Here is a 26,776-nt window from a genome sequence, read left to right on the forward strand (position 1 = left end):
TAGAGAGGAGAGGGACAGAAGGGTAGAAGGCGGGACAAAATTAGACGCCTCTTGGGAATGCGGCGGATTGCAAGACCGATTGACCACAACAGGTCACACCCCTGCCTGTGCTCTCCCGCCGCTATCTGGAATCGTGCAGGGGCGTCCAACCACGGACGACCTCGTTTATGACGTCGGGCGAGGAAGGGTTTTATCCGTGCGGCGCGGGGGGGGGGTTAGGGAAAGAGGAGCGAGGGATGGCTCACAGGCAACATTGGAGGGATTATAGATTCAAACGTGTGCCCGCGATACTTTTGATTGACCGAACAGAAATGTTCTTTTTCTAAACTCATTTTTAGTTTTAGAATGTTTTCGAGTTTAAAACAAACCTAAGGCATACAACTCTTGTGCTCAGTTCTGGTCGCCTTACCTGAAAAAGGACATAATTGAGTTGGGAAAAAAAGTGCAGAGAAGGGCAGCAAAAATTATGGGGCTTGAGCAGGCCCTCTATGAGGAGGAGCTGCAACAACTGGGACTGTTCAGCTAGGAAAAAAAGGCGAGTAAGGGGTGACCTGGTAGAGGTGTTTAAAATAATGCATAGTGTGGAGAGGGTGACTCACCTCCATTACACCCAAACTAGGGATCATCCCTTGAAGCTGAGTACTTCTTCAGACAGCCTATAGTTAAATTGTGGAATTAGCTGCCACAGGAAGTGGATATGACTGCCAATCAGGATGGCTTTAAAAGGGGACTGGACAGATTCATGGAGGAAGAGGCTCTCAGTGGCTTTCTGCTGTATCCCTCATCAGAGGCAGCAAACCTTCATGCACCAATTGCTGAGGAGCTTGGGCAGGCAGAGGTTTTGCACCCATCCTGTGTGAGGGATCCTGGGCAGCTGGCTTGCCATGGTGTGTTTGCCCTGGAGTGCTGGACTAGATGGACCTTTGGTCTAATCCTGCATGGCTTATGTTCTAAGGCACTGCAAAGCTTCCAAATGGACCACTGAGTTGAGCAAAGTAATGGTAAGGCATTTGCAGAACTGGCAGCCTTGTGCATAAAATGGCAAGCTTCTAGCTTTGGCCTATCCATGTTCATTTAGAAATAAGTCCCACAGGGTTCAATAGGACTTACACTCAAGTCCAGTGAAGTCTGCATAGGACTGCAGCCAAAATTTCAGCCTATGGTTTTAGAATGGGAGTAGGCAGCTTTGTGGTGTCTGTAAGCCTGTTTGGCAAGTGAAGAATGGGCTTACAGACCAGTTGTCTGATAAAGTGTATTTTAGTTTCCCAGGCCTTTAGTCTTTGTTTTTAAGGGTTGGTGGCTAGCTGGGGCATGCTGAGTTGTGCGCCGTTTATCTTGCCTAAACTTGCCCGGAATTGTGTCTTAAATACCTTTTTAGAACTGTACACTGCTGCTGACTCTTGTTTTGATGTATACTTTGGCTCGATATTGTTTTAAACTTCTAATGGGATTGCATTTTATGCTGCATTATTGGGGTTTTACTTTTGTGAACCCTCCAGGAGCTTGGGCTATTAGACAGTATATGAAATATAGTAAGTAAATGTGATTTTGGTGTAAGTTGGACAGGAGAAAGTTAATGGTCCAAGCTGCTGGCCAGGTATGACTGTGCATGCCTTCTGCTATGTCAACTGCAGACTCTGAGTTGCCATGGGGTATTTTAACAAATTACTTCTTGATGCAGGATCATTTGGTAAATGTTCCGAATAAGAAAAGTCAGCCAAAGAAGGAAGTGGAACTTCCCTGTGCCCAGCTATGGATGAGCTAATCTAGAAGTGCTTCATGCCTCTACCAGTGGAAAAAGTGTTGATTAGAGGATTTTGCCTTTGTGAGCCAAAGGTGGGCAGAATTATAGATCAAAGGTTACTGATAAATCTCCACAAGATGTGTAGTAGAGCACAAAGGTTTATTTTTTTGTTGTCTATTTCTTTATCATATTCCAATTTTTCTTCTGCAAGGAAACTTAGGGAGCTTATATAATCCTCCTCACCCTGTTGTCCTCACAGTAACCTTTGGCTAAGTCTGTAAAATGGCACAAAGTCACCTAGTGAGCTTCATGTTGGATGAGGATTAGAACCTGCATCCAGTCCAGCACTTTAATTTTTATACCACACAGGCTCTCAGCAAAATGGTTCCTCCTCCTCAGAATGTATGCCATTCAAATGAAGAAAGCTGGGGCAGGGTGAGCGAGCAACCAGGAGTAGATTTTTGTGTTGGAAGAGTTCAACTCAGTTCTGGTATTGAAATCATTTTTTAAAAATCTAAGTTTTTTGTAGTGAGCTCTGATTGGATTCTCTCAGGATTCTGGCATCTGCAGGAAAGGGGCATCTGCAGACAAAGGACAAATACAGTTTTAAAAGAAAAAGATGCAACAAGGTAACTCATCCCATAGGTATGCAGAGCACAGAAATCTAGGTGGGTGTTAAGCCAGAACAGGGTACACTGTGTTATGAGTAGCAACAAAGGATTGCACATAATGGCCCTGCCCAGTGTGTGCCACTCCTTTCCTCTCAGTTCCAGCCTTGCTGTGTTGAAGAGCTGTTTTCCTCTTGTTTAATGGAACTCAAGTAGAATTCTCTGCATGTGTCCCCAGGTCTTTGCAGAGCATGAGTGAGCAGAACTGCTCAGGCCTTCCCTTTCACCACATCAAGGTTGGAACTGAAGGCCCTACATGGTGGAGTTTGTGGGGTCGTAGCCTCATGCCTATACCCATGCATTACTGGGCGCTGTTTATTCATATGTAATATCTGAACAGGACTGGTGCTTATTGATTGGCTACACTAAAAAAAAGACGCAATGTGTTGTAGTAACATGTGTGTTTTTCCCCAGCTCTTCAGCCTAAAAGACCCCAGAGCAGCTAGTTCAAAGAGGAGGAGCAAAATGGAAACAATTTCTCAACAGAGGGATGAGCCCTTAAGCTAAAAGCATCTTGGTTGGGGAGAATCTCAATTGTAAAAATGAATGAATGTGTTACCTAAACTGAACTTTATTTTCCAAATGTTACCAACTGTGATCCCGAAAAAAGTTTTTCAAGACAGTTAAATAGTTTTATTTGGAATGGCAAGAAACCAAGAATCAGATTCAAAATATTACAGGACACAAAGGAGAAAGGAGGTCTTGCTGTACCTAATTTGAAGTTATATTATTATGCAGCAAGCCTGGTCTACATTGCAGATTGGATTTTAAATGTTAATGATAAACGAGTAAAGTTGGAACTGGCTGATCTTGAAGATGTAATACACAATATTTTATGGGCTAAAACATCAGTTAAGAAGGCTCTGATCATAAATAACCATGTGCTAAGAGATGGTTTAATAAAAATGTGGTATTCCATGAGGGAAAAAAATAGTCCTCCAATTTCCCCCCTGATGTCCCTGGTTGAAGCATATGGAAAACACTCAAGAAGATGTTATTGACCAATCAAGACAAATTAAATCTTGGCAACAACTGAAAGATGATGGAAAAATATACAATGGCTTGTTTATCATCAATTGATTTCAAGACTGAAGGGGAAAGCTCAACCAGAAGAAGGCATTTTAAGAGATCTGACAGATTTTGAAATGTTGATTACACAGCGGAATGATCACTTACTGGGAAGACTTTACAAACTGTTATTACACTATGATACTGAAAGCCACTAAGATAAGAAACATGACAATCTGGAAACAATCTTGGTGAAGAAATACCATCTGGCCAGTGGGAAGCTCTTTGGAAGAAAGACATTAAGTTCACTGCTAGTCAAGCATTAAGAGAACATTGGTATGTTTTATAGGTGATATGTTACTCCCAAAGATATTGGGAATATAGATGAGAATTGTAATGCAAAATGTTGAAAATGTAACAAGGTGGATGGGACCTTCTATCATATGTGGTGGACTTGTGAAATAGCACAAAAATTCTGGAAATTGATACATGCAGAAATGCAGAAAATCTGTAAAATTAAGTTTCTGATGAGTCCCAAGAACATGCTTTTGAATATCATTCCAGAATAACCTTTTTAAAATATGTCAGAGTTATTTAAGTATATGACTATGGCAGCAAGAATCATAATAGCTCCAAAATCGAAATCACCAGAGCCCCCAACCATTGAAGAATGGAGAAATAGATTAACAGAATATGCAGTGATGGCAAAGCTAACTAATTATGTAACTAGAATACCAGTAGAGGAATTTAATGAGAAATGGCAATTTTATTGTGCTTAGCATGTATAATGGAAGTTCGGGGGAGTTTGGAAGGGAACAAGGAAAGCATTAGAATTTGAACTGGTTAGAAAATCTGTTGATGGATAGAATAATGATTCTTTTTTCTTTTTTGCAAACTCTCACAGAGCGTGGGAAGATATGAAGAGAGTTGGTTCTGGGAGCTGCAGTATATGGGCTGTGTTTGTACTTCTCTTGGAAATTTGGTTTTTAACTTTATTTTGTTCACTTTAGTCTGTTCTGTTTGTGTTAGTTTCTCTTTTGTTCTGTATTTTTTTACTATGTAATTGTATATGTTGGGAAAATTAAAAAACCAGGGATGAGCTCTGCTCCCTATCTTTCCCTCTGCATCAGCCTGATAGAATGGCAGCAGCTGTTGCTAAATGACTGTGGAGGAGAGAGAAACCCAGTGGGGTTGGTTGAATAATAAGTAGTGAGTGGACCTGTCTTCACACAGTATTGCCCTTACTTTGATGCAGCAAAGCCTTCAAGCAAAGTTACATTGTTCCCACACTGTTCAAGTACAGCCATGCTCATGGGCACTTCTGGGGGTACACCCTGTCATGGTAACCCCTTATAGCCCCCTGAGAAGCTTGTCCAGCTATTCCTTCTGAGCAGGGCTGCCCCACAGCAGTGGGGAAAAGACAGCCATATAGCTCTTTCCCTTGGCCAACTCCCTGGCTTCAAAGAGGATTGCAAAACTATGGGCTGGTGAGTAATATGTGCCACCTAGTGATGGTTAGTGGTACTACAGGCTTCAAATGCATGGGCCTATGTTTGGAGTCATCAAAATGAATTAGAACCATACAACCTTGATGTTGTTTACCAGAGCTGAGCACGGCTGTCAAAGACAGAACATTTTGAAGGGTGTTCGTTCATAGGGTTACCATAAGTTGAAGATGACTGGATGGCATGAAACAGCAACCACCACCTAGGGTTCATACCCTCGGTTCCTCTTAGTATGCATGCCAAGTTTCAGGCATCCAGTTTTCACAGTTTAGAACTATGGTGTTGAATTTTATTCTGTGCTAGAGAAATCAAGGGAGTGCACATTTGTCTTCAGGACCGGAGCACAACGATGTACATCAAGCTGAGAGAGATGTGTTCAGGGTCACCAAAAGACCTTTGGGGAAGAACAGATATAAATCTTACTTTCTTTGACACAAGTCTGGTGTTAAGACTACAATTCTATGGGCTTCTGACCTCATCTATGAGGCCATGGAATTTCTTGGTGTTCCATCTCCAAGATCACAGGATCTGAAGGCTGAGCCACACCCCCTTACAGCCAGCATGGGAATACCTGTGCTGGTCACAACTGGGCCTTGGAAGAGGAAAAAGTGTGCTGAGTGGGGAGGAGGCTTGGAATGCTGACTCCAGTCAGCACCCCAACATCCTTCCTCCCCTGACATTGCCTACAGAAAATGCAAGGCATGGCGGGGGGGGGGGGGACGACACAAGGCACTGCATTCCTCATCAGCTTCTGAGTTTGGAGACTTTTGAGCATTTGCAGGGGGGGCATGATAGGATTGTACCCTAAAACTAGCAATGACAGATATTCTTTCTCTAATGATTAAATATTAACTGTATTGAATAATTCAAATAAAATGATGTTACCACTAAATATAGCCATGAGTCTAGAACTATCATGATGAGGAATGCAATAAAGATTGCCTTTTCATCATTTTGCCCAAAACAAAACGCTGGTTTGTCAATAATTTGCCAGATTAAAAGATAACACCATAGCACTATTTTCTACCTCAAGTGTCGCACAGAAGCTACTTGAAATCCCATTACCTTCAGTACTAAACCAATTGCTAATTTGAAAGTTACCCAAGGCAAACTCATTGTTTTTTTCTTTTCAACATGATTTTTGCCATTGATTTATTTTTAACAGGAGGAGATGAACATGGTACTTTAATGGCGGGGGGGTTTGTCATAGTTGTTTATATGTATAATAATGAGCTTGTGAAATCCATTTTATAATCCCATGTTATCAGGAAAGCATGGAAGCCCCAATGTAAATACGTTTGCTTGAAAAAATTCCTATGGAATGGGAGTTATCCACTTGAGTTTTACCAAATCATCAGCCTTTCAAAATGAGCAAATGCTTTCAAATGGTGATCAGGGCTGGCAGGAAGAGGAGGCAAGTTTGGGTACCTGTCAAAGGCCCACAGCTTAGTAGAGGACCCTGGGCTTGTATCTCCTCTTCATCATTGCAACCTACTTGTTCATCTGCCTTGTTGTTTGGTCAACATAATGGTGGTGGTGGGGAGGAGGTGGTGGTGGTCACAATGATGAGACAGAAAGGCTGGTGACAACAGCAATGGTAAGGCGTCCATTAGGGGTGCCTTGCCTAAGGGGAACCCTTAGGAAATGAATTTCTTCCATTATGACAGATGGAACTGTGAAGAGTGTAAAACAAAATAGCCTATCTGTGTTTCGGAAGATGGAACAGTCCTTTCAATAAAATGAACTATATTTAGTGCAAGGTCCTTGATTAGAAAGGCACCAGAACTTTACAGCTATACAACCATAGAAGGTTGACATGCTCAGCTTCTCTTCCCGTTCTGTTCAGGATGAACTTTGTTCTGCATCAGGGGTCTCAAACTCGCGGCCTGCGGGCCAATTGCCGGGACGGGCGGGGCACGGGGGAGGGGCCTTGTGGCCTTCAAAGTGCCAGCGGCACGGCCCACCACCCCCGTGGTGGTGGAATACTTGATGTGGCCCAGCCTCACTCAGACTCTACTTCCAGCGGCCCCCAGGTAAGTTGAGTTTGAGACCCCTGTTCTACATGATGTTCCAATGACCTTTCCTCTACTTTCAGATCAGCAGAAGTACTTCTGTATTCCTATTTGCGTAGTCCCAAAACTATTGTAAAAGAGCTCACAGGAATGGTTAGGTGGAAGTGTTTTCCCACCTTTAAAGGGCAATCCTCTGTATGTTTAGACAGAAAAAAGACCTACACTTTCCAGTATGCCCAGGAAACCCATGCTGAGAATTGTAGATTTTGTTTGCTGTCTGAACAAGCATATGATTCTGCCTTTAAAGTATCAAATGGGTAAAGTGCTGCAGCACCCCCTGTATTTCCTTTCACATCATAGCATCCTAAAAAAGGCAGTTCTTTCTTGCCAAACTTGAATGTAGTGCAGATAGTAGTATGTGTGTGGACCTGAAAGAGGGTTTTAAAGCGAATTCCTGCTCTTCTGGATTTTTAGGACATCCCTGCAGTATAATCCATTAAGATCCATCAGAGAGAGCAACCATAGAACCTAATGTCCTCCTGCCTTTACTGCTGTCAGATGTTTTACCTTACCATGCAATAATAGTTTGCTACCAACACTTTTACTGGATAATTCAGGTGCTTGGAGCTAGAAGGATACATTTTTTTTATATTGACCCATAATGCAGGACTAGCAAAAAGTGGACTAGTTAGAAAAACTACTAGGTGAATCCAAAATTGGCTGCTAAATTGGACACAAAGAGTACTAATCAATGGCACCTTTTCAAACTGGAGAAAGGTAACTAGTGGGATGCCACAGGTTCAGTCCTAGGCCTGGTGTTCTTCAACATCTTTATTAATTATTTTGATGAGGAAGTGCAAGGAACAATAATCAACTGTGATGCAGCTGCAAAAAAGGCAAATGCTGTTTTGGGATGCATTAACCGAAATATCACTTCTAAATCATGAGAGGTAATAGTTCCCCTATACTGTTGACTAGTCAGACCTCATACTGTGTTCAGTTCTGGGCACCAAGATTTAAGAAATATGCCAAAAAAATAGGGTCCAGAGGGGGACAATAAAAATTATGAAGGGTTTGGAAACATTGAGGAAAGACTGCTAGATAAAAACCTCGGTAAGGATATTATAATTGTCCTATTGGTTAGCCCATCATCTGATCTCCTGGTCCTGTATATCCGTTAAGCAGGTTGCAGTCCTTTTGGGGTAGGGGGGCAGTAATTCATCTATCTCTGCTGATGGAACTATTGTATAGCTCACCCTGAACTGTCAGGATAGGGCAGACTATAGGTATCTATATGGAATGTTATTTGTTCGGCGGTTTATGTTGATCCTATGCCATGAATTTAGTGTTGGTTGCAAAGGCTTGGATTCCAACTTGTAAACCATTCAAAGAGCCAATGTGGTTATGAAGGACAGTATATAAGAGCTTGTATAAATAAATAACTGAAACTTGCTCTTTTTGGAATGGAAAGGTTTTTGATCTGTGGAGCTCCAGCTGGCAAAAGGGAGGAGATAATTTTCCCAAATTCCCTCCATCCTGCAGTATTCTTGCCATCTCCCACATTGTTCCACAAGGCCCAAGCCTCCCCAAGCAGATTTTCAGCAGGTGCAGATGGAAGAGGGAATCAAACAAAAGTCTGCTGCCCCCTTCGCTTTTCACCAGCAGGGCCATTGCATAAGCAGATTTCATGCAATTCCATTTTATCCTCCCCGGAACCTTGTGATACAATTTCAGCTAAACATGTTGTTTGCACAAAGCCTCCCAGTAAACCTCAAGTCTCAGCAGGGGATTTCAAACTGATAGCATTGTTGATTTCAAAAGACAAACATTCGAACAGAGAGAGCACTGATCTGGGAAAAGGATGGTGCTGGTTATCACCACAATATTCTGTAAGCCCCTGCTGGTTAACATATTGTGCAAAAGGATGTTGAATTTTTATTCATAATAGGGAACATGTGGCCCTCCAGATGTTAGTGAACTGTAGCTCTCATCAGCCTTAGCTAGAACTACTGAGGCTGTGGGGTGATGGAGTTGCATTTGGAGGGCCACACATTCGCCATCCACTATTCTAGAAGATTAACAACACTTGACAGTGGCTGTTTTGATGGCTCTTGCAGGTGGCTTTCCCTTTCCAGCATGTACTACTCCCCACTCTCTCTTCCCATGCCAATGGAAGCTTCCTTTTCATGGCAAATTCCAGCAGGGACAGCAACCATTGAGGCCAGGGCCAGGCCCACCAGCAGGCAGAGAGGGTCAGTGGGTCAGCTTGCCCAAAGCCCTGATAGCCCAGAACCAGCAGCTTCAGGCAAGCAGAGTGGGTTAGCTCGAAGCTGCTGGTTCTGGGCTTATCAAATGGCAGTAAATGGTTGATACTACCACATCTTTACTCCCAGTACAAATGCAGAGGAAGAGGTGGTCGTAGGAGTTTATTTTATTCTTTTGCTCCAAGTTCCCAAATAACTTGACCAGCCTTGGGTGCTGTACTCCTTTGCTGCAGGGTGGAGTGCCTGTATTTGCTTAACTGCCCCAGGCAGCAAGGTGATTTGGACCAGCTGACTAAGGCCAAAGCCCTGGAGGAAAGAGTTCAATTCCTGATGTGTTTCTTAATTAAGCTCCCCAGGGACTGCTAATTACATTGGTAAATGTACATTTTTCCTAACTAGATATGATCCTCCCAGTGTTTGGATTGTTGTTACTGGAGATAGAAGATTTCCAACAAAATATACAATCTACACAAACTAACAATAGATGGATAATGGATGTGGAGAGCAGGGACCAGCTTCAGCAGGTCCCAATGTCATTTCCACCTGCCTCTCTTCTGGGATTCTCCCCACAGGACAATTGAAGGCCCTGGGCTGGGCGGTGGGGGGCAGTTTGGTGTGGAGGCAAATCCAGCTGGTGCATCCCCTGATGGCTTCCTCAGCCTGATTCTGGCTCCCCAGTGGAGGGCAGGAGGAGAGAGGTTGGAATTCAAGCTGGTGCATGTGTTGCAACTGATGTCACACATCACATAAAAGCTCCAACCTGTGTACACTGTTGTACAGCAATGTAGTTTTAGACCTTGGACCACAATGGGAGCTTCTTTTCAACTGCTCCAGGAGTTACTTCAGTTGTGAAGTGTGCACTTTTTTGTTCTCCCTGCCACCACTCCATATTTTATCTCTTTGTGCCTGAGATGTTAGGACAAAACATGTTTACCAATGCTGATAGAAGAAATACTCTGAGCTGGCATAATTTCATATTTAAAACTTACTTAGATCATTGCACCATCATGACTTCAAGAATGACATGGAGTTTGCCCACCAAGGGCTGACCAGCTTGCCACCGCCACAGCCATCTGCTGTGCTTTGGTCATCTGGGGCCCAACAGCAATAGGGCCCTGAGCTCAGCCCTAAGGTCCAACTCTAGCTCTCTCTCTACCTGTATGTACAATTAAGAAAGGCAGTGTGGTGTAGTTGATGGATTGGGATTCAGGTGATTTGGGTTCTAGTCCCTGATCAGCCACAAAGCTGACTGGGAGACTTTGGGCCACTCACAGACTCTCAGTCCAACCTAGGAGGGTGAAGGTGATCCTTCTTTGATGGCCCTCCACTGCAGTGTGTAACCCTTTCTATTCAGAAAGGCATTTAGCCTGTGTGTTTTGACACTTATACACAGTGGTATTTTTAATCTTGATTTTATCTATTTTTGAACTTTTATTATGCTTTTATAATATTATTGTTGTTTTATTGGTTATAATGGTTGTAAACTGCCATAGACAATTTATGGAAGCGCAAAAAAGAAATAGTTTAAATCAATACATTGATTTGTTTGGGAGGTGTGCAACAAGTTGTCACTGCTCTGTCCAAGTAAGAATGGGATTGCTAGAGGATGGTGCAGAGAGAACAATTATTTTTTATATCATAAGAATTATTGCCTGTCCAGCTAGCTGTTAGCAAAATAAATAGATTTCTGGCAAGCAGTGCATTGATCGTATTAACTCCTAAGAGCTGCTTTAAGACGATTAAGGTACTGATTCTTTATTCTATTAATAGGTAGGGAGGTAAAACCCAGCAGGAAGGTTATTCACATCAGCAATTCAAATTATAGCAGCAAAAGAGATGTGTCTCACTTGATTGTGAAGGGGGAACCACATGAAGAATGACAGAAGGCTCTTTCAGATGGTATGAAGCCCCTGATGATGTGGGAAACTTGTGACTTTTCATTCTGGATGTGGAGATGGCTTCCAGGTGAGAAAAATCTGAACCAGAGCAAAACATGAGTGTCCTAGTAATTCAGCAAGGAAAGTATAGACTCCCCATCCATGGATGGTGACTGAATAGCACTGGGAAGGTATAAGAAATCTGGCTGTGGCATTACCTCTCAAGAACTTAACAATTTGTGGTTATTTTTGTCATTGCCACTGTACTTTTTGCACAGCACTGGCCTGACCTGACTGGCTTTATGTACCAAGAAGTATAAGGAAGCCCTTGATCTAAACACATCAAGGAAGGGCTTGTGCAGCCATAGCTGTCCCCTGGCTGCTGCCATGCCATGGCTGGTAGTTAAGGAAGCAGCCGTTTCTTGCTCAAAGCTCCTTTGGAGCTGGATTAGGCTGAGAGAGGATGGCGGATCCCAGTTTGCTTCATAGTGGAGTAGGAATTCGAACCAAGGTGTTGATGCTCCCCATCCAACACATGGCTCACTAAAGGCTCTTGTTGGCCCAGCTTTTGGGATAAGAAGCCTGGGCAACACATGCAGCTGAATCAGTTGAAAGAGTTTCAAGGTAGCAGAACTGATTGAAATTGTACAGAGGATGGAGGATTTTTAAATGAGTCCTTACATTTCTTTTTTAAAGACTCTGCAAGTAGAAAATAAGCACAGCATGAAACAGATTGGACTCGTGATGTACCTTTTAAGGTACAGATTTTTTAAATGCCAGGGGATTTAGAAATCAAGAGACAACTACTACTGTAAATTAAGAAGTGGCTTTAGTGTAATGCCTTTAGTGCCATCCTAAAAGCACCTGGATACAGCCCTAAGATTCTAACTATCACTCAAATGTCTATCAGGCTGGGCCAGGGATAAGCCAATAGATGGCATGAGGACTGTATGTTGTTTGCTTTATTTATGTGATCCTGTAACATTCTAAAAAGATCCTAATATGATCTTAAAGATAATTGACTTTTCCAGTCTGTGGCTGCATACCCTAAGTCAGAGGTAGGCAACTGGGTTCCGTCCAGATGTTTTAGACTAGGTCCCATTAGCCCTAGCCAGCATGGTCAATGGACAGGATCTATCCGTGTTGTTGTCCAGGACATCTGGAGGACATCAAACCATGTTGCCTACCACTGCTTTAAGTCTTTAAAGTGGGCAGTGGGGTGTATGTTTAAGTAATAATGAAAAATATTTTAAGAATGTACAATGAACATTTTTAGAAACCTAAACTCGATAATGCCAATTTCTTGTTTTCAGTGCTGAAAGTGATGCATGATCTTTACTGATCTTAAGGAAATTGATATTTTAACACAATGACCCGCTTGTAGTCATGGCTACCCTTTTTCTCAACAAGACCCTGATAGTGAACAACAAGGATAATGATGAGTTAGAACTGGAACGCGAGCTCATCCGAGCACTGGAGAACAAGGTGATGCTCCTCTACTTTGGCTCCAGTGAATGTCCTGAATGCAAAGAGTTTGCGCCCATCCTGAAAGAATTCTTTGTGAAACTCACGGATGAATTTTATGTGGAGAGGGCATCCCAGCTGGTCCTGGTCTATGTGTCACTGGATGAGACAGAGGAGAAGCAAAACAAGTTTTTGAAGACCATGCCCAAGCGATGGTTGTTTTTACCCTTCCAGGATGAGTTTAAGAGGTAAGAATTCGCAAACTGAGACCAGGCGATGCCCATATTCAGGGATAGTAACCATATGCACATGTATTTAATATGCATCCTTTTTGTCAACGCCATTCATCCCCTGTAAGGGCACCTGTAACAGCAACCTGAGGTGGGAATATTTCTTTCTATTCCTAGAAGGGAAAAAAATCCTTGCACCCTTGAGATATACTGGACTACAATTTCTACCATATCCTCCAAGGCAGCCATCTACATCTCTGTTAGATACCAGCTGCCTCTGCCCCTTTCCAGTAAGGAAAGCCCACAACAGGATACCAAGTTTTTGCTCCCCACACCAAGTTTCATGAAGTTCTTCTTGGTATAGTTCAAGGGACAAGTTAAGAAAAGGGAGACAGGCTTCATTTTTAAGTTATCTGCTTCTGCAGTGCTGTTGCTGACGAAGTCATGGAAGTAGCACTCAGTGTCATCAGATCTGACAATATGAGCTAAGGACACATATGAGTATGATTAAGTAGGTGCATTTTTGGTTAAGTTTCATAGAATCATATAATAGCAGAGTTGGAAGGGGCCAAGAAGGCCATCAGGTCTGGCATTAGAAAAAGATATCTTGACCTTCCTGTTTAAGTTTAAAGAAGGGGAAATGTTAAAGGTTTTGTACTGAGACAAATGTTTAAACAAGGCAGAGCCAGCATGATGTAGTGGTTAAGAGCATGGGACTGTGACTCAGCCATGGAGCCAACTGAGTGGCTTTGAATCAGTCACAGACTCTCAACCCAGCCTACCTCACAGGGTTGTTGCTGTGGGAATAAGGGAAATGCAGGAGGAAGAGAATGATGTAAGCTGCTCTGAGTTCTTTGAAAGAAAAAAGGTGGGATATAAATCTAATAAATACAAAAATAAAAACTGCATACTTGCTTTTATCAACTTTATGGGTTGGATTCCCCCATTTTACTAGGTTGTATGCAATGGAACCATTTGGTTGAGCATGCAGTTATGTGTTGGTGTGTAGCCAGTGTGCCATTTAAACATTTTAAAATATCAGACACAGTTAACCAGCAGAAGATTACAGGAGATCACTCTTCCCAGGTAGCCAAGATCTCTGTTGACCAAAGCTTTATTTACAGGATTGATCAAGTGAAAGTGAGCACCTTATCAGTGTTCAGTCTCAGTGCCTCAATGAACTCAATGAGGCTTGCTTCTGAGTAGGCATGTGTAAGATTGCTCTATAATACAACCAAATATAGTACAATGAAGGCATGGTCATCTACCATATATGTTTTGGGTTTTTTTCTTTGCTATTTTTCTATTGTTTCTGTAGAATGAGTACTCTTGTAATCCTGCTTTCCCAGAGTAGGGAACAATACATTATACTCAACATTGGCTTCTAATGATACTCAACATGGAGGTTCTAATATCACCTCTGTACCAAGTTCCCCCCTCCCCAATTTCCCTGCAATGAATGATAATTTAGTGCATGTCATAACTCTCATGTTGTGCATTCCCCTCCTTTTTTTCTGCAGGGAAATAAAGAGTAAGTGGGCCCTACATACTGCAGGGAAGAGAATTTTGACACAGAGATGCCACATCTGGGGGCCTCCCCCAGATGAGTATTATGTTCCACTACCCCCAAATACAAAACTATACAAGGGAAACAAGCAGTCATCCATTTGTTAAGTGACTATAGCCCTTTTATACCTCCTTCTGCTTTCCAAATAAAAATAGTCTTACCTGTCCCCAGCCCACATCAAGCCTCTATTCCAGTCCTTGGGAGCCTGATCTTTTCCACCCCTGTTTTGTTTCCTAGGGAGCTGGAATTGAGATTTTCTGTGAAGGACCTCCCAGTAGTTGTGGTGTTGAAGCCAAACGGAGAGGTCATTGTTGCCAATGCTGTGGAGGAGATCAAGCAGACTGGCCCAGCTTGCTTCAAGAACTGGCAGGAGGCAGCTGACCTGGTGGAGAGGAACTTCCTCTTGGCACAGGATTTCGACAATGTGGCTTTGAGGAGCGTCACTGATCCCATCTGTCGGTTCAAATACAAGCTGGCAAAGAAAAAGAGGAAGAAGAGAAACAAAGATGATGATGGGGGTGCCTCCCCTTAATAGGGCAGGCCTTCCTTTTGAAGCTCCATGTAGGTGAACTTGGCTGTTTCCTAGCCCATGAGCAGCACCCTGTGTCTCATGCACATCTGCTGTACCACCCACAAATTGTTTCTGAGCACACGTCTTTGGAAATTCTAAGTTCTTTGCTTTCATAGCGTTTTTAAAAGCTTGTTTCCGTCCCAGATGATTATGAAGATAGTCTTGCAAGTGTGTAGGCCATGCCTAGTGAAATCACAGGATGAGTTCTTTGGTGGTGTCGAGGTACACTGTCAGTGCTGTGCTTCGCACTTTGCTGCCTCCCCAGAAAAGCCGAGGCACATGTGCTCCATTGCACACTTTTTGCAAATAAGCAGCTGTGCCCTCTTGCATGCTTTATGAACATCACGGACCGCCTACTTCCATATGTATTCATTTACACTGTTTATATATTGCTTAATCTAAGAACATCTCTATGTAGTTTATGTAAAGACTAAAAACCACAGCTAAATACATACCCAATCCAATATAATGAACAGTTCTAACTAACAACAAAAGGAAATAGAGGAAAATAAAATGAAGCAGCATCTTAAACAGTTACAAGCCAGAAGGTGCTTAAAACTTGGCATATTTTCTGCTTCACTAACTGCATGGGGGGGGGGTACCACCACCGAGGAGGCCTGTTTCCATAATGCTGCATGTTGATATCTTGCTTGTTGCAGAATGGCCAATGGGGCCTCTTCCAAAGATCTTAAAGGTCAACAGGGTGCACAGCACAGTATGCTGGTCCTGCGTTATCTAGGAAAAGGTATGTCTGCAACAACAGAACTGTGAACATGATAGCTAATTGCAGGCAGTGCCATTCTTTTAACCCAGGGGTAATGTGTGCATGGCTGATTGACTCACTGAGCATCATAGCTGCTACCTTCTGTACCATCTACAGCTCTCACGCCAGGCTCAGGGGAAGCCCCATGAAAACCATATGACAGTAGCCTAATTGTGAGGTTTTATGTACCTCCCCAGACACTGGAATCTTTCACCAAATCACTGCTTGGGCCTCCTATAGCCACTGAACCCAGATCACCATTCGCCACAGGCAGGATCTTTCCTTGTAAACCTCCTAGCAAAAGCTGCCTTGCTTCTAAAATGTCACGTTTTCTATAGGGTTTAATTTGGGAATTACTATCAGAGGGTTTTATCTTCTACTATATTTTATCATTGATTATTGTATCTGACCCCTGTTTTTAGACACATATGGTATGTTTTGTATTAGTGTATTTGAAACCAGGAACCACCAAGAGGCAGGAGTGGGGAGAAAGAAATTTGGGATCTGCCCATTCTTTCCATTGGATTTGCAATAGACCACCAAAGGTTCTTCAATCCCAACTGTTAAGCAAAGGGAACAGTGAAAAGCCTCCCCCTTGCACAAAAGTTGCACAAAAGCTTGACAGGGCAGGGGGAACAGGCAGTGGGCTTTTGAATGACAAGATACCATTCTGGTACTGAAAACAAACTCCTGGGTTCAACATGTGCTCAGAGGCACCCTTGAGCCTTTATTCTGAGGGAATGTGTCATTCTGTCCTCTTGCCCCCAGCCAAAGCTACTATTGCAGCAGGTGGACCTTAAGGTTTTAATACAAAACAGTGCTGGTTCTGCAAGCCTGAAGTCTGCCCACCATTGTCCTAGAAAACTTTGGACTTGAAGGACCATGCAAAATGTGCAACATAAAGACAACTCACCAAAGAAGTAGAGAGCCAGTATTGGATTGGGACTCAGAAGATTCAGGTTCTGGTTCCCATTTACTGGATGACTTTGGGCCAGTCATGGATTCTCAGTCAAACCTACCTCTCAGGGTTGTTGGGAGGATAAAAATGGAGAGGAGGCGGATCATGTAAGTCTCAGGTACCTACCAAGAGAGTAAAAAAGAGGATCGACATATAGTAATAAATATGTCAAAAGGGAGATGGGCCTGTTTTCAGAAGTGTTGCTACTGAAAAAAGAAAGATTGACCATTGCCTCAAGCAGCTGAAGGAGACCACTGAGAAAGAGGTTCATGGTGGTGTGGCTGAGGAAACACGGCTTCTGCCAACCTGCATTCCCACCTGGCCTTTCCTGGAACTTGTTTGGTAATAACAGAAGAAAAGATGGAGGCATAATACACAGTGTGACATCATACAAGGACCTTCCCTACTGAAACATGTATTCATTCCATACAAATACTTCTGTCTTGTGCTTCTGTGACAAGGGCCCTCCAGTCTAAATCATTCAGAGCATGGCGTTCTTCCCCTGAGCTGTGTTAGAATGAGGGTGGGTTATTTCTGTGCCGTGAAAAGGTTTGCCTGCTGGTTCCTGCGTACTGGATCTCAACCAAGGGCAGGAGCAGGCTGGGCTCAGAGCATGTTTTGTTTTGTTTTGTTTTGTTTTTGAAGCCAGGTAGCAACTTGGGTTGTGCACTTCTTCTGAGTTTGGGCTGGCCACAGGTTTGTTTTTTGTCTGGCTTTGCTCAGGCACTTTGAACAGTGGCCTGGCCTTGTGACATGAACCATTGTGCCAATGAGAAGCATGAATCTCTCTTCAACTTACTCAGTGAGGCCCCGTTCTCTGAGCATCTGTGACTCCATCCATAATGCAGCGTCAATGATACAGACCTGCCTCACAGGACTGCCATACAGATTATTTCAATTACTATTTCAATCCAATAAATAAAATTACAACCAGAGTATTGCATGAAGCACTCTAAATCTCCCAAAGAGGCCTTCTTACTCTTAGGGTTGCTTTAAAGCAGGGGTCCTCAAACTTTTTCTTAAGGGGGCCAGTTGACAGGAGCCAGTGGTGGGTACGGGCTGCCAAGGTGGTGCCAGTGGGGGGGCGCGGGCCGGTGAGGGGTCAGGGTGCACATGCTTGCATGCGAGGCAGGAATGTGGAGGGCACATGGGGCGAGGTGCCAGCTTGTTCATGAGGAGATCGTTTTCTCCAAGCTAGTCCAAAACTACCTCCTTGTGAGCAAGCTGCTCACCTGCATGCTCACTCAGCGAGTGCAGTTAAATGGGCATGGCGGGCTGGATCCAGCCCGCAGGCCTTAGTTTGAGGACCCATGCTTTAAAGCAAAGGTGGACAACCTGCAGCTTTCCAGATGCTGCTGAACTTCCACCTCTGGTCCGCCTCATCCCACATGCCCACTGGACCAGAATGATGGGAGCTGCAGTCTGGAGAGGAACAGTTTCTACTGCTGCCCCTCCTTGAACCATTAGCAATATGTGATGCTAATGTTTCTACGACACATACACATCTCAGTAAACTGTACAACAACCCTATGAGACAAGGCAGTATTATCCCCATTTCACAGAGGCAGGGCCTGAGGCTGAGAGACAATAGTTTACCTGGGAGTTTGTGCTGTGGGATAATGTGAAATGGTGGGCTTCTTAGTTCACAAATTGGTCTTTGAGCCAGTACGCAAACTGACTTTGCTGAATGAATTGCTTTTAAGATGCTGTTAAAGGAGCAGGAACCAGGTATCAAATAAAAAAGAGAACCGTGTTGCCTACCTCATGTGGTTGTTGTGGGGATAAGACTGAGAACAGGAGGAGGAGAATGATGTAAGCTGCTTTGAGTTCCTAAGGAAAAAAGCAGGATAGAAATCTAAGAAATAAATAAGTGATTCATTTCCCCTTTGTATTGCACCAAACTCCCTGAAAACTTTTCCTAGGCTGTGGGACAGGAAACAGTTAATAAGAAAGTATAAAGGCTTCCTCCTGTATAGAAATACTGTGGGAAGCAGCCTCTGATTTCATCACTCCTGCAAAAGGAATGTGGAAAATCCGCACTGCCCGACACTCCGGTGTGTGGAACCTGAATGGTTCATCCATTCCCCACAGACAGGTGACATGTACCGACAATTCCGAAAGTAGGCTTTGGACTGGATTTAGACTAAGGGAAAGGCAGACTCCAGTCGGATGCATTTGGATCTCCTGGGGAATATGGCTGCGAATGAGTGGTGAGATTACCATTCAGTTCTCCAACCTGATTGACAACAAGTAGGACTCCTCTCTCCAGATGACTTGATTTCTCAATTCAGGGCACACGTCAGCTCAAGAACCTTATTGTTACTCTACAGAGAAGATTATTTCCACTTTCTCTTGTTTTCAAAGCGCGCGCTCTCTCTCTCTGGAAAATGTGGGGTATTCCCTGGTGCTGGGTCTGTATTTCACAGAACTATCAGGGTGGGCATTTTGTCTGGAGGTCCTTTGCCCTTCTCTTCCAAGGCCTGATGGATGACTCCCATTCTGAAGCCAGTCCTGATAGATGCCCTAATTGAACTTCACTCCCCACCATGAAGGCTCCACAGCTAATCTCAACAGACTCTGGATTATCTAGGAAGTTGTTAAGCCCTTCCCAAGCAACACAGAACCTCAGGACAGCTCAGCAAGGAAAACCATGCTGAAGATGCAGCTGGTTGGGAAATAGCTGGGCATATGTCTTCTCTCGGAGGCCAAAGCTTGAAGGATGTTCTAGGTGCAAGGAGTGAGGGTGGGTTTCTTCCATGACCAGGTGTGAGGAGTGATCATGAACACAACCAGAGGCTGTGATGACTTTGCCTGCCTTTGTGATGGCCAGCACCCCTCACTGGACAGTGGTTTTTCAAGTTCAGGGTTTCTGAGTGCTGTTTGGGCTTCTGCACAGATGACTGCCTCTGAAGAAGGCATGGGGTGTGTTAAACCTTGCCCCATTCAGCTGCTTCAAGTCACCAGGCACCTACGAGACATTGATGAGAAATTTCGGCATTTCCGAGAACTTTTTCAGCACAATGGTAAGTATTGGCAACCATTCATTTATTCATGTGTCACAACCTGGTGCTTCCTCCAAGTTGCTCAGAGGGTGTTGAAGCCTCATGACAACCCTGTAAGGAGTGGATTAAGCCAGGAATGGGCAAATTTAGCTATTTCCAGTTTGGTGTGTTTTACCCTTTTGCTTTTCCTCACTCATCCATGCATTTTGTTTTGGGAAACACTTCCCCAAATCGATTTAAATGACCCAAAACTGCATTGCCTCATTGGATAGCAAAGTTGTATTCCATATATTATTCTGAGAAGTTCACATCAGGCTGTTTCATTTAGGGCTTCACAAAGATCAGATTCTGAGTATCCCTAAATTAAGCTTGGCCTTCTCTAGGCTGCCAAACTTGGCCTTCCCAAGGCCCCTGAGGGTTTTAAGTTATGGTTCCCACAATCAAGCCTGATGTTAGAACCACTGATACCATGCTGGCTTTCTAATTTAAACCTAATTTTACTTGGTTAAGTCAACTTCAGTAATTATTCTCAACCCCAATAATCATTCCATACCCCATAGATTTATCAGAATGGGGAAAAGATGCCGATCTTGTAAATTCCCTACACTAATTAATATACCAGTTCATTATGCAATTCTTGAAGCAGCTAGCCTAGCTTTAAGCAGCAGCTAGCACTGGCTGCTTTCTGAAGGGTCATAACCATAAGTTAAAACAGGCTCACAGGTTATCCCATTAAAAAGGAATGAAGTCCAGTTAAACAGCTAAGATTGCAGTGGCCACAAGCCAACAGAGATTTAAGTGCTCTCAAGACAAATTAAATCAATGGACTCAAGTGCACTTAACTTTGCACTGTGCTGTGGCCAACTGAAGTTACAGCTTGCAGTTCTCTATGTTGTATAAAAAGGAGGAAATCAGGGTTCTTGCTTGTGCATAAGTTTGACAGACTATTCATATTTGAGCACTCTGCAGAGAGAGTTTTCCTAGATAGTAGTACAAGCCAGTATTCCCTGTCCCTACTCCCTTAAAAATGAAAAATGCTGTGGAAGATAGTAATGGTGTAGGATTAATTTGTGACCTGTTTACCAATTTCATATGAACTTGGTCAGATAATTCAAGTGATCTATTCAGAAACCTAGGATTATATCACAGATGCTGCAAGTCCCTTAAGTAAGTGGCTGGATTGTGACAGGCTTTAAGGTGGCCCACCCTAAATCCACTCCAAAGAAAATGGGCTTATAGCTGACCAAAGCATGTTCAGGTTCAGACTAGTCTCAAGTCCCTAATGAGAAAGATGTCTTGTGAGCACAGCGCACAGGGAGAGGGCTGCTGATTTCCGCCTTCTGTTCCTATTCGTTTGTTTGTTCCACATGTGAAAGGTCATGACTCACAAAAGAGATCATGGCCCTTCCTTCTTCACTAGTGGAACTTCATTGTCCTAGAGGAAGGGCTGGGGTGAGTGGAGTAGCTATAGATGGGGACACCACACACACACATACAATCAGGATTAGGGTTTTGGGGTGAGGGCTGAAAGTGAAGTTCAGGCATTTTCTTCCCCTCTGCTGAGCCATCAAGATGGATGTGCAGGGAAGGAAAACATGTAGTTGTCATGTCAAAGTTGTCAGGCTGCATTTCCTGTCATCCCTCATTATTATCTTTGCTGTCTAGGGCTGATGGGAGATGTAGGTCAACAACATCTGGAGGGCTGCATATTTCCCACCTGTATTGTATGGATACAGTGACCAGGATCAAAACCACAATGGAGGTGATATTGGAGAAGAGGCTTTAACCTCCTTCCCTAGCAATCTGGATGAAGCTTTTCCTGCTATCAACTAGACCAGAATTGCTGCAGTGGGGAGAAAACTTTATCCTCCATCCCCCAAGGGTTATGATGATTCTGTTTCCCACAGCCTGGGTTTTATTTTATATTTCATCTCAACAGCTTGGACTAAACCCTAAGAATTGAAATGATGGTAATGATACATCAGATACAAATAGTTTTAACTTATTGCATTCCATGATTGGTCCTATATTGAATGTTCCAACAGGGAAGAGAACATGTTGTCCAATTCAAGTTATGCAATATGTTCCAAGCGATATGTTCACATTAAATATCTGTCCTGAGATGACCATGAGAATCTGGCAGTTATAGGAAAGCTGTGTTCATAGTTACAGATTCAAGGCGAAGTCATATTAAAAATATCTGATGTTGCTGGTAAAAAATAAAGTACATCTTTTTTTTTTTTTTAAACCCCTTTGTAAATATTGATTATCATCAACATGGATCAGAGCTGCAGTCTAAGAGCTTTCTGGAACAGGGCTCCTGTCTTGGTCTGACATGTAAAAAGCCAGTAAGGAAGGGATGAGGCAAACTGGTGTGTGGGAAGGGGGAGTTCTTGGTATTGTCACCCACCAGGGATTCTTCAATATTATCTTCCGCCCCTCTTACAATTCTAGTTTGTTTTCTTTGTTTTCTGAAGTTCTGGTTTATTGGATGTGTTCTGTTTAAAAACTGTCAAAAATGCCTTTTCCTAAGCACACCAACATGCACACTGGGATTGCCCCACACTCCCCCAGAGCTAAACATTTTCACAGGGCAAGCCTATATGTATCTATTCAGTCCTCTTGAGTTTAATGGGGCTCACTCCCTGGTAAGTGTGTATAGGGTTCAGCCTCCAGCTGTTAACATTTGGGGAAGGTTCATGACATGATGGGGCACATTTCCCAAAGAAGATAGGCAGCTTCATGGTAGTAGTTAAAGAAAACAAGCAGCTGTATCACTCAGTGAGAATATTGGTACTTGATCTACCGTTACATAAATATTACACGGTTGGGCAATGTTGGACAGAACATCTGGAGGGCCACACAACCCACTCCCATCAGCCCTCACCATTGGCTGTGCTAGTTAGGACCAATGAGGGATGCAGAGCAAAACATATGGGGGGCCAGAAGCAACTCACCCCAGCTGTGGAGGATGTGCCCTATTTCGTTAATATGAGGAATACTGAATTCAAGGATGTCAGTCTGTCATCTGTAAGGAGAGCTGCATGGTGCTCTTTCACTCTAAAACCCCTCCTGATTTGGGAAGGACTGAGGAGAAAAGCATTGAGACTTCAAAGGCACTGTTGAGAAGCACAGGACTGCTTCCAGCACAAATGTCCAGAAACAGTCACCAGATGGCACTCAAGGACGGGAGACCCAGTTCCTCCCTGCTTGCAGACACAACCCCATTTACACCACACTGTAGGCATTCACAATAGTGGTGGAGGACATGATGAGCATGGCCCTAAACTGTTTAGAGCTTGAAAGGCCAAAAACAGTACCTTGTATCTGGCTCAGAAGTAAGAGTAGTACAGGAGTAATACAGAGTGGAGTAATATAATCAGAACATCCGTTTTCCACAAGCATTCACATTCTGTGTCTGCTTCCATTTCCAAATCGCCTCCAAGGCAGCCCTACATAGAACACATTGCAGTAATCTAAACTGCATGTAGTCAAGCACATGTCCCTGTGGCCAGGCCAGCTTTCTCCAGTGGCACAGACTAGTCTCAAGCCTAGCCCTCCCTTCCCTTCCATTTTGCCTCATGCACTTCTTGGTGCAATTGGCAGCTGCCAACCTCGTCACCATTCAGGTGGGTGGAAAGGAGGTACATGCAACTCTGTTCAGACAGTGTTGACAATTGTGAGAAAACTACCCAGGATGCTCATTATAGGGGATGTGGGGGTAGGAGGAAGTGGGTTCCATGATTTACATTGACATCAGTGGAGAGTCCCTGTTTTGCATGGATTGAGGACCTCTCCTTGGTTTGCCAGCCGTACCCTGTTCTGATGGTGTTGTACCAATGCTTTAATAAAATGCACATATATAGGAGAAGCCCCATTGACAACCATGTGCTTCCAGAGAAGTCCCATTGACAACCATGGATTAAACTACCATGAGTTAGATTACAGTTGCTTTGGTCTCAGTATTTTAAAATAGGTTAGTGCAGACCTAAAATTGCATGGTACGTTGAAATTTGCCACTATTTCAAACTTTCAATGGGAAATTACAAATGTGAATCCTGAATGTTGGCAGTTTTTAAATAGTCTTTGTAAAAATTTGGTAAGCATCAGATATAAGCTAAGATGTCACCACCTCTGAGTAATTTCAAATACAAAATTCCATTGCATGTCAGTTATGGATACAGTCAGTATGAAAAGCATTGTGTGAGAGTTGTTGTGGAGTGGTGGTTAGTGCTGGACTGGGTACCTGAGAGATTCAGGTTCTAATCCCCACTTGGCCATGGAGCTCCCTGGGTGATTTGGACTTGTCATTTATTCTCAGCCTAATCTACCTCACAGAGTTGTTGTGCTCAGGATCAAAATGAAGTGCAGGAGAACTATGTCAGCTGCCTTGTGTTCTGCTCAAGAAGGGGGACAAGCAGGATACAAATGCAATTGTCATCATCAAATACTCCCTGCAGAGCTGGGAGCAGGGGCATGAGGGTCCCTTAGTGTTGGGATTAATAAGGACAGTTGCTTTTGACATGCATTCCCAAGACCTTCTGACTGGGGAGGAGGAAGAGGGGGGAGAGCTGGAGGGGGCCTCAGAAGGTGGGCCAGTTCCAGATGCTGAGACAAGTGGGCAGGCAGCTTCTGAGAATTAAGAAGATGTAGCAGGAGAGGGATTGCAACAGGGGAATTTCTCAGAGACAGATGAGTCGGGCATGTCTCTCAACCTCATAATGCTCCATTAGCAGAGGAGGGTGGCCCAGTTAGAGGATCGGTACGCAGAGAGGAGAGGTGCTCATTTCCAAAAGACCCCTGCCAAAAGGATGGGTCCAAACAGACTCATAAGGAGAGTTCCAAGAAATATATATTGGACTGGGTTCAACGAATCACTCTGTGCATCCCCAGAGATTCATTCTGGGGGACTGTGCTTCTGGAAAATTCTTTGGTCAAGAAAGGACTTTTCACAAGAAAGGTCTGTGGCTTTCCATGTGCAAAGGGAGGAAACCTTGCTCAGAACACCAAGATAGGATACAAGGGGCGTTCAGTGTATTCTTGGTAATGGGTTGATTTGCTATTGATGTGGGTAATTTAATTATTTCAGTAGCTAATGACACTATCTGAGGTATACATGCAAAATTTCAAATAAGTGTGATCATTAGTTCCCTAGTAATTTTCAGTGAAAGACGACTATAATGACTGACGTGACAGTTGAAGAAAATTGAGCACCACACTGTGATTAAGTTCCTTACAAAACAAGGAAAAAGTCAAAAAATCATTCATGAAAAGATGGTGGCCATTTACCAGGACTCTGCACCTTCATTATCTACTGTTCAAAAGTGGTCGAGTGAATTTAAAAGGGGCAGCGAAAGCATTGAAGATGACCCTCGCTCAGGCAGGCCAGTTACTGCCACTATGAAAGAAAATGTGAAAAAAAAAATTGAGAAACTTGTATTGGAATATGCCTGAATAAAAATCAAAACGTTAGCAGAGATGACAAACCTGTCCGTTGGTACCATATTTACTATTTTTCATGACCATCTTAACTTTTCAAAGGTCTGTGCAAGATGGGTGCCATGAATGCTCTTGGCACCTCAGAAACAAGTGCGAGTCGAGTGCTGTCAGGAGATTTTAGAGCTCTGTGGTGAAGATCCATTGAGTATTTTCTACCGGATTGTTACTGGAGATGAAACTTGGGTTCATCACTATGACCTGAAAGTAAGCAGGAGTCCATGCAGTGGCATAAAAAAGGTGCTGACCCTCCGAAGAAATTGAAAGTCACTCCATCGGCCGGAAAAATCATGGCCACAGTGTTTTGGGACTCAAAGGGAATTTTATTGATCAAGTACACAAAAAAAGGTGAAACCATAAATGCAGCATCTTATGCAGCCACTCTGCATAATTTAAGAGAAGCAATTAAAGAAAAAAGGTGGGGAAAACTGACCGCAGGTATGTTGCTTCTTCACGACAATGTGCCCGTTCACATGGCGCATGTTTCGAAGGCTGCTGTGCGAGACTGTGGTTTCGAAGAAATAAACCACCCACCCTATAGCCCAGACCTGGCCCCCAGAGACTACTACCTATTCCCGAATTTAAAAAAAGATCTTCATGGAAAGCGATTTTCTGACGATGAAGAGCTCAAGGTGGCAATTAACACACATTTTTTTTAGACAAAGAGGAAGGGTAGTTTTTAACCCTTTAAGTTAATTGCTAGATGTAATAAGTGTATTGAAGTTATGGGGGATTACATTGAAAAATAAAAATTATTTCAATTTATTATTCCTTTTTCTTCATACCGATACCGATAATACATTGAACGCCCCTCGTATATCACAGACCATGAATGGATGCAAATGAATAACAATATAAGCAAGAAGTAGGGTAAAACATGTTACATTAGAAAATTATTTGTAAAGTATAGAAACAGAGTAAGTAGAAAATAGCCAGAATATATTGGTCTGGTGCCAAAAATGTGTTCATTCAGAAAAAGTCTTTATGCTATTTAAGACTTTTTTGTATAAACAGATTTTTGGCAACTGAGGAAAGATGTTTTGGCCATTTGCTATACTGTTTTGTTACAGTGTTATAAAGTGTCCAAGTTCACTGGTAGTTTGAAGTTCAGGATTATGCACCTTGATGTTATTTGTCATGAGGAAAAGAAACTACACATTGTGTCTATATGTATGCATATTATCCTGCTCAGAAAGAAATCCCATCTTAAAAACTGAGTTTTCCTTTCTGACATATCAGCTCATCTGTCAAAAAGCAGGTACCCCCATAAAAGGGGTAGCATTTTGGGATACTTGCAAAACTTAGAAAACACTGCATTTACATGATTTTCCTCTCCCCTCAAACCCCAAATATCTGCAGTGAAGGCAGTAATCTATAAGCAACCCACTTTTGCTAACAAACTTCACCTGGGGCTTTGCAAGCATCTGACACCTGTCAAATGCTTGAAAAGGGGGCTTAGATAGCATGGGTACCTGACTCTCCTTTGCTATTCCTGCATAAGTGGGTCATCCACAGCTGTGAAAGGGTGGTGATAACAACAAACATACAAATCTTCACAATTAGGAGTAAGAAAATAAAATAATAAAATAAAATGAATTGAATTGAATTGAAAATGGGCAAGTAAAAGGACCTGCTAAAAGGAGAATA

General features: G+C 43.1%; 1 protein-coding gene and 1 long non-coding RNA gene across 3 annotated transcripts; both read left to right on the forward strand.

Annotated features, from left to right (window-relative positions):
• The first annotated feature begins 67 nt into the window (after positions 1–67).
• Positions 68–4,415, forward strand: LOC123023943. The gene is made up of 2 exons (XR_006414834.1): positions 68–3,756; positions 4,325–4,415. It is a non-coding gene; the product is annotated as an uncharacterized LOC123023943 (long non-coding RNA).
• Positions 4,416–10,780: 6,365 nt separating this feature from the next.
• NXNL1 (nucleoredoxin like 1) lies at positions 10,781–15,182 on the forward strand. 2 transcript variants are annotated; one of them, XM_044431486.1, is made up of 3 exons: positions 10,781–11,166; positions 12,392–12,790; positions 14,577–15,182. In XM_044431486.1, the coding sequence occupies exons 2-3, from the start codon at positions 12,465–12,467 to the stop codon at positions 14,869–14,871; spliced, it is 621 nt and encodes a 206-aa protein (XP_044287421.1). In that variant the 5' UTR covers positions 10,781–11,166; positions 12,392–12,464; the 3' UTR covers positions 14,872–15,182. The 2 variants fall into 2 exon arrangements, with proteins under 2 accessions (XP_044287421.1, XP_044287423.1); XM_044431488.1 differs by having other exon boundaries at positions 12,489–12,790.
• Positions 15,183–26,776: the final 11,594 nt, after the last annotated feature.

Source organism: Varanus komodoensis, unplaced genomic scaffold (genome assembly GCF_004798865.1).
Source record: "Varanus komodoensis strain SLA01 unplaced genomic scaffold, ASM479886v1 scaffold22, whole genome shotgun sequence".
Classification (NCBI taxonomy): domain Eukaryota; kingdom Metazoa; phylum Chordata; class Lepidosauria; order Squamata; family Varanidae; genus Varanus; species Varanus komodoensis.

Bases quoted from the DNA above. Each gene is read 5' to 3' on its own strand.
- NXNL1 (XM_044431486.1), top strand. From the start codon at position 12,465: ATGGCTACCCTTTTTCTCAACAAGACCCTGATAGTGAACAACAAGGAT. The intron at 12,791-14,576 runs GTAAGAATTCGC...TTTGTTTCCTAG, and splicing joins TTCCAGGATGAGTTTAAGAG to GGAGCTGGAATTGAGATTTT.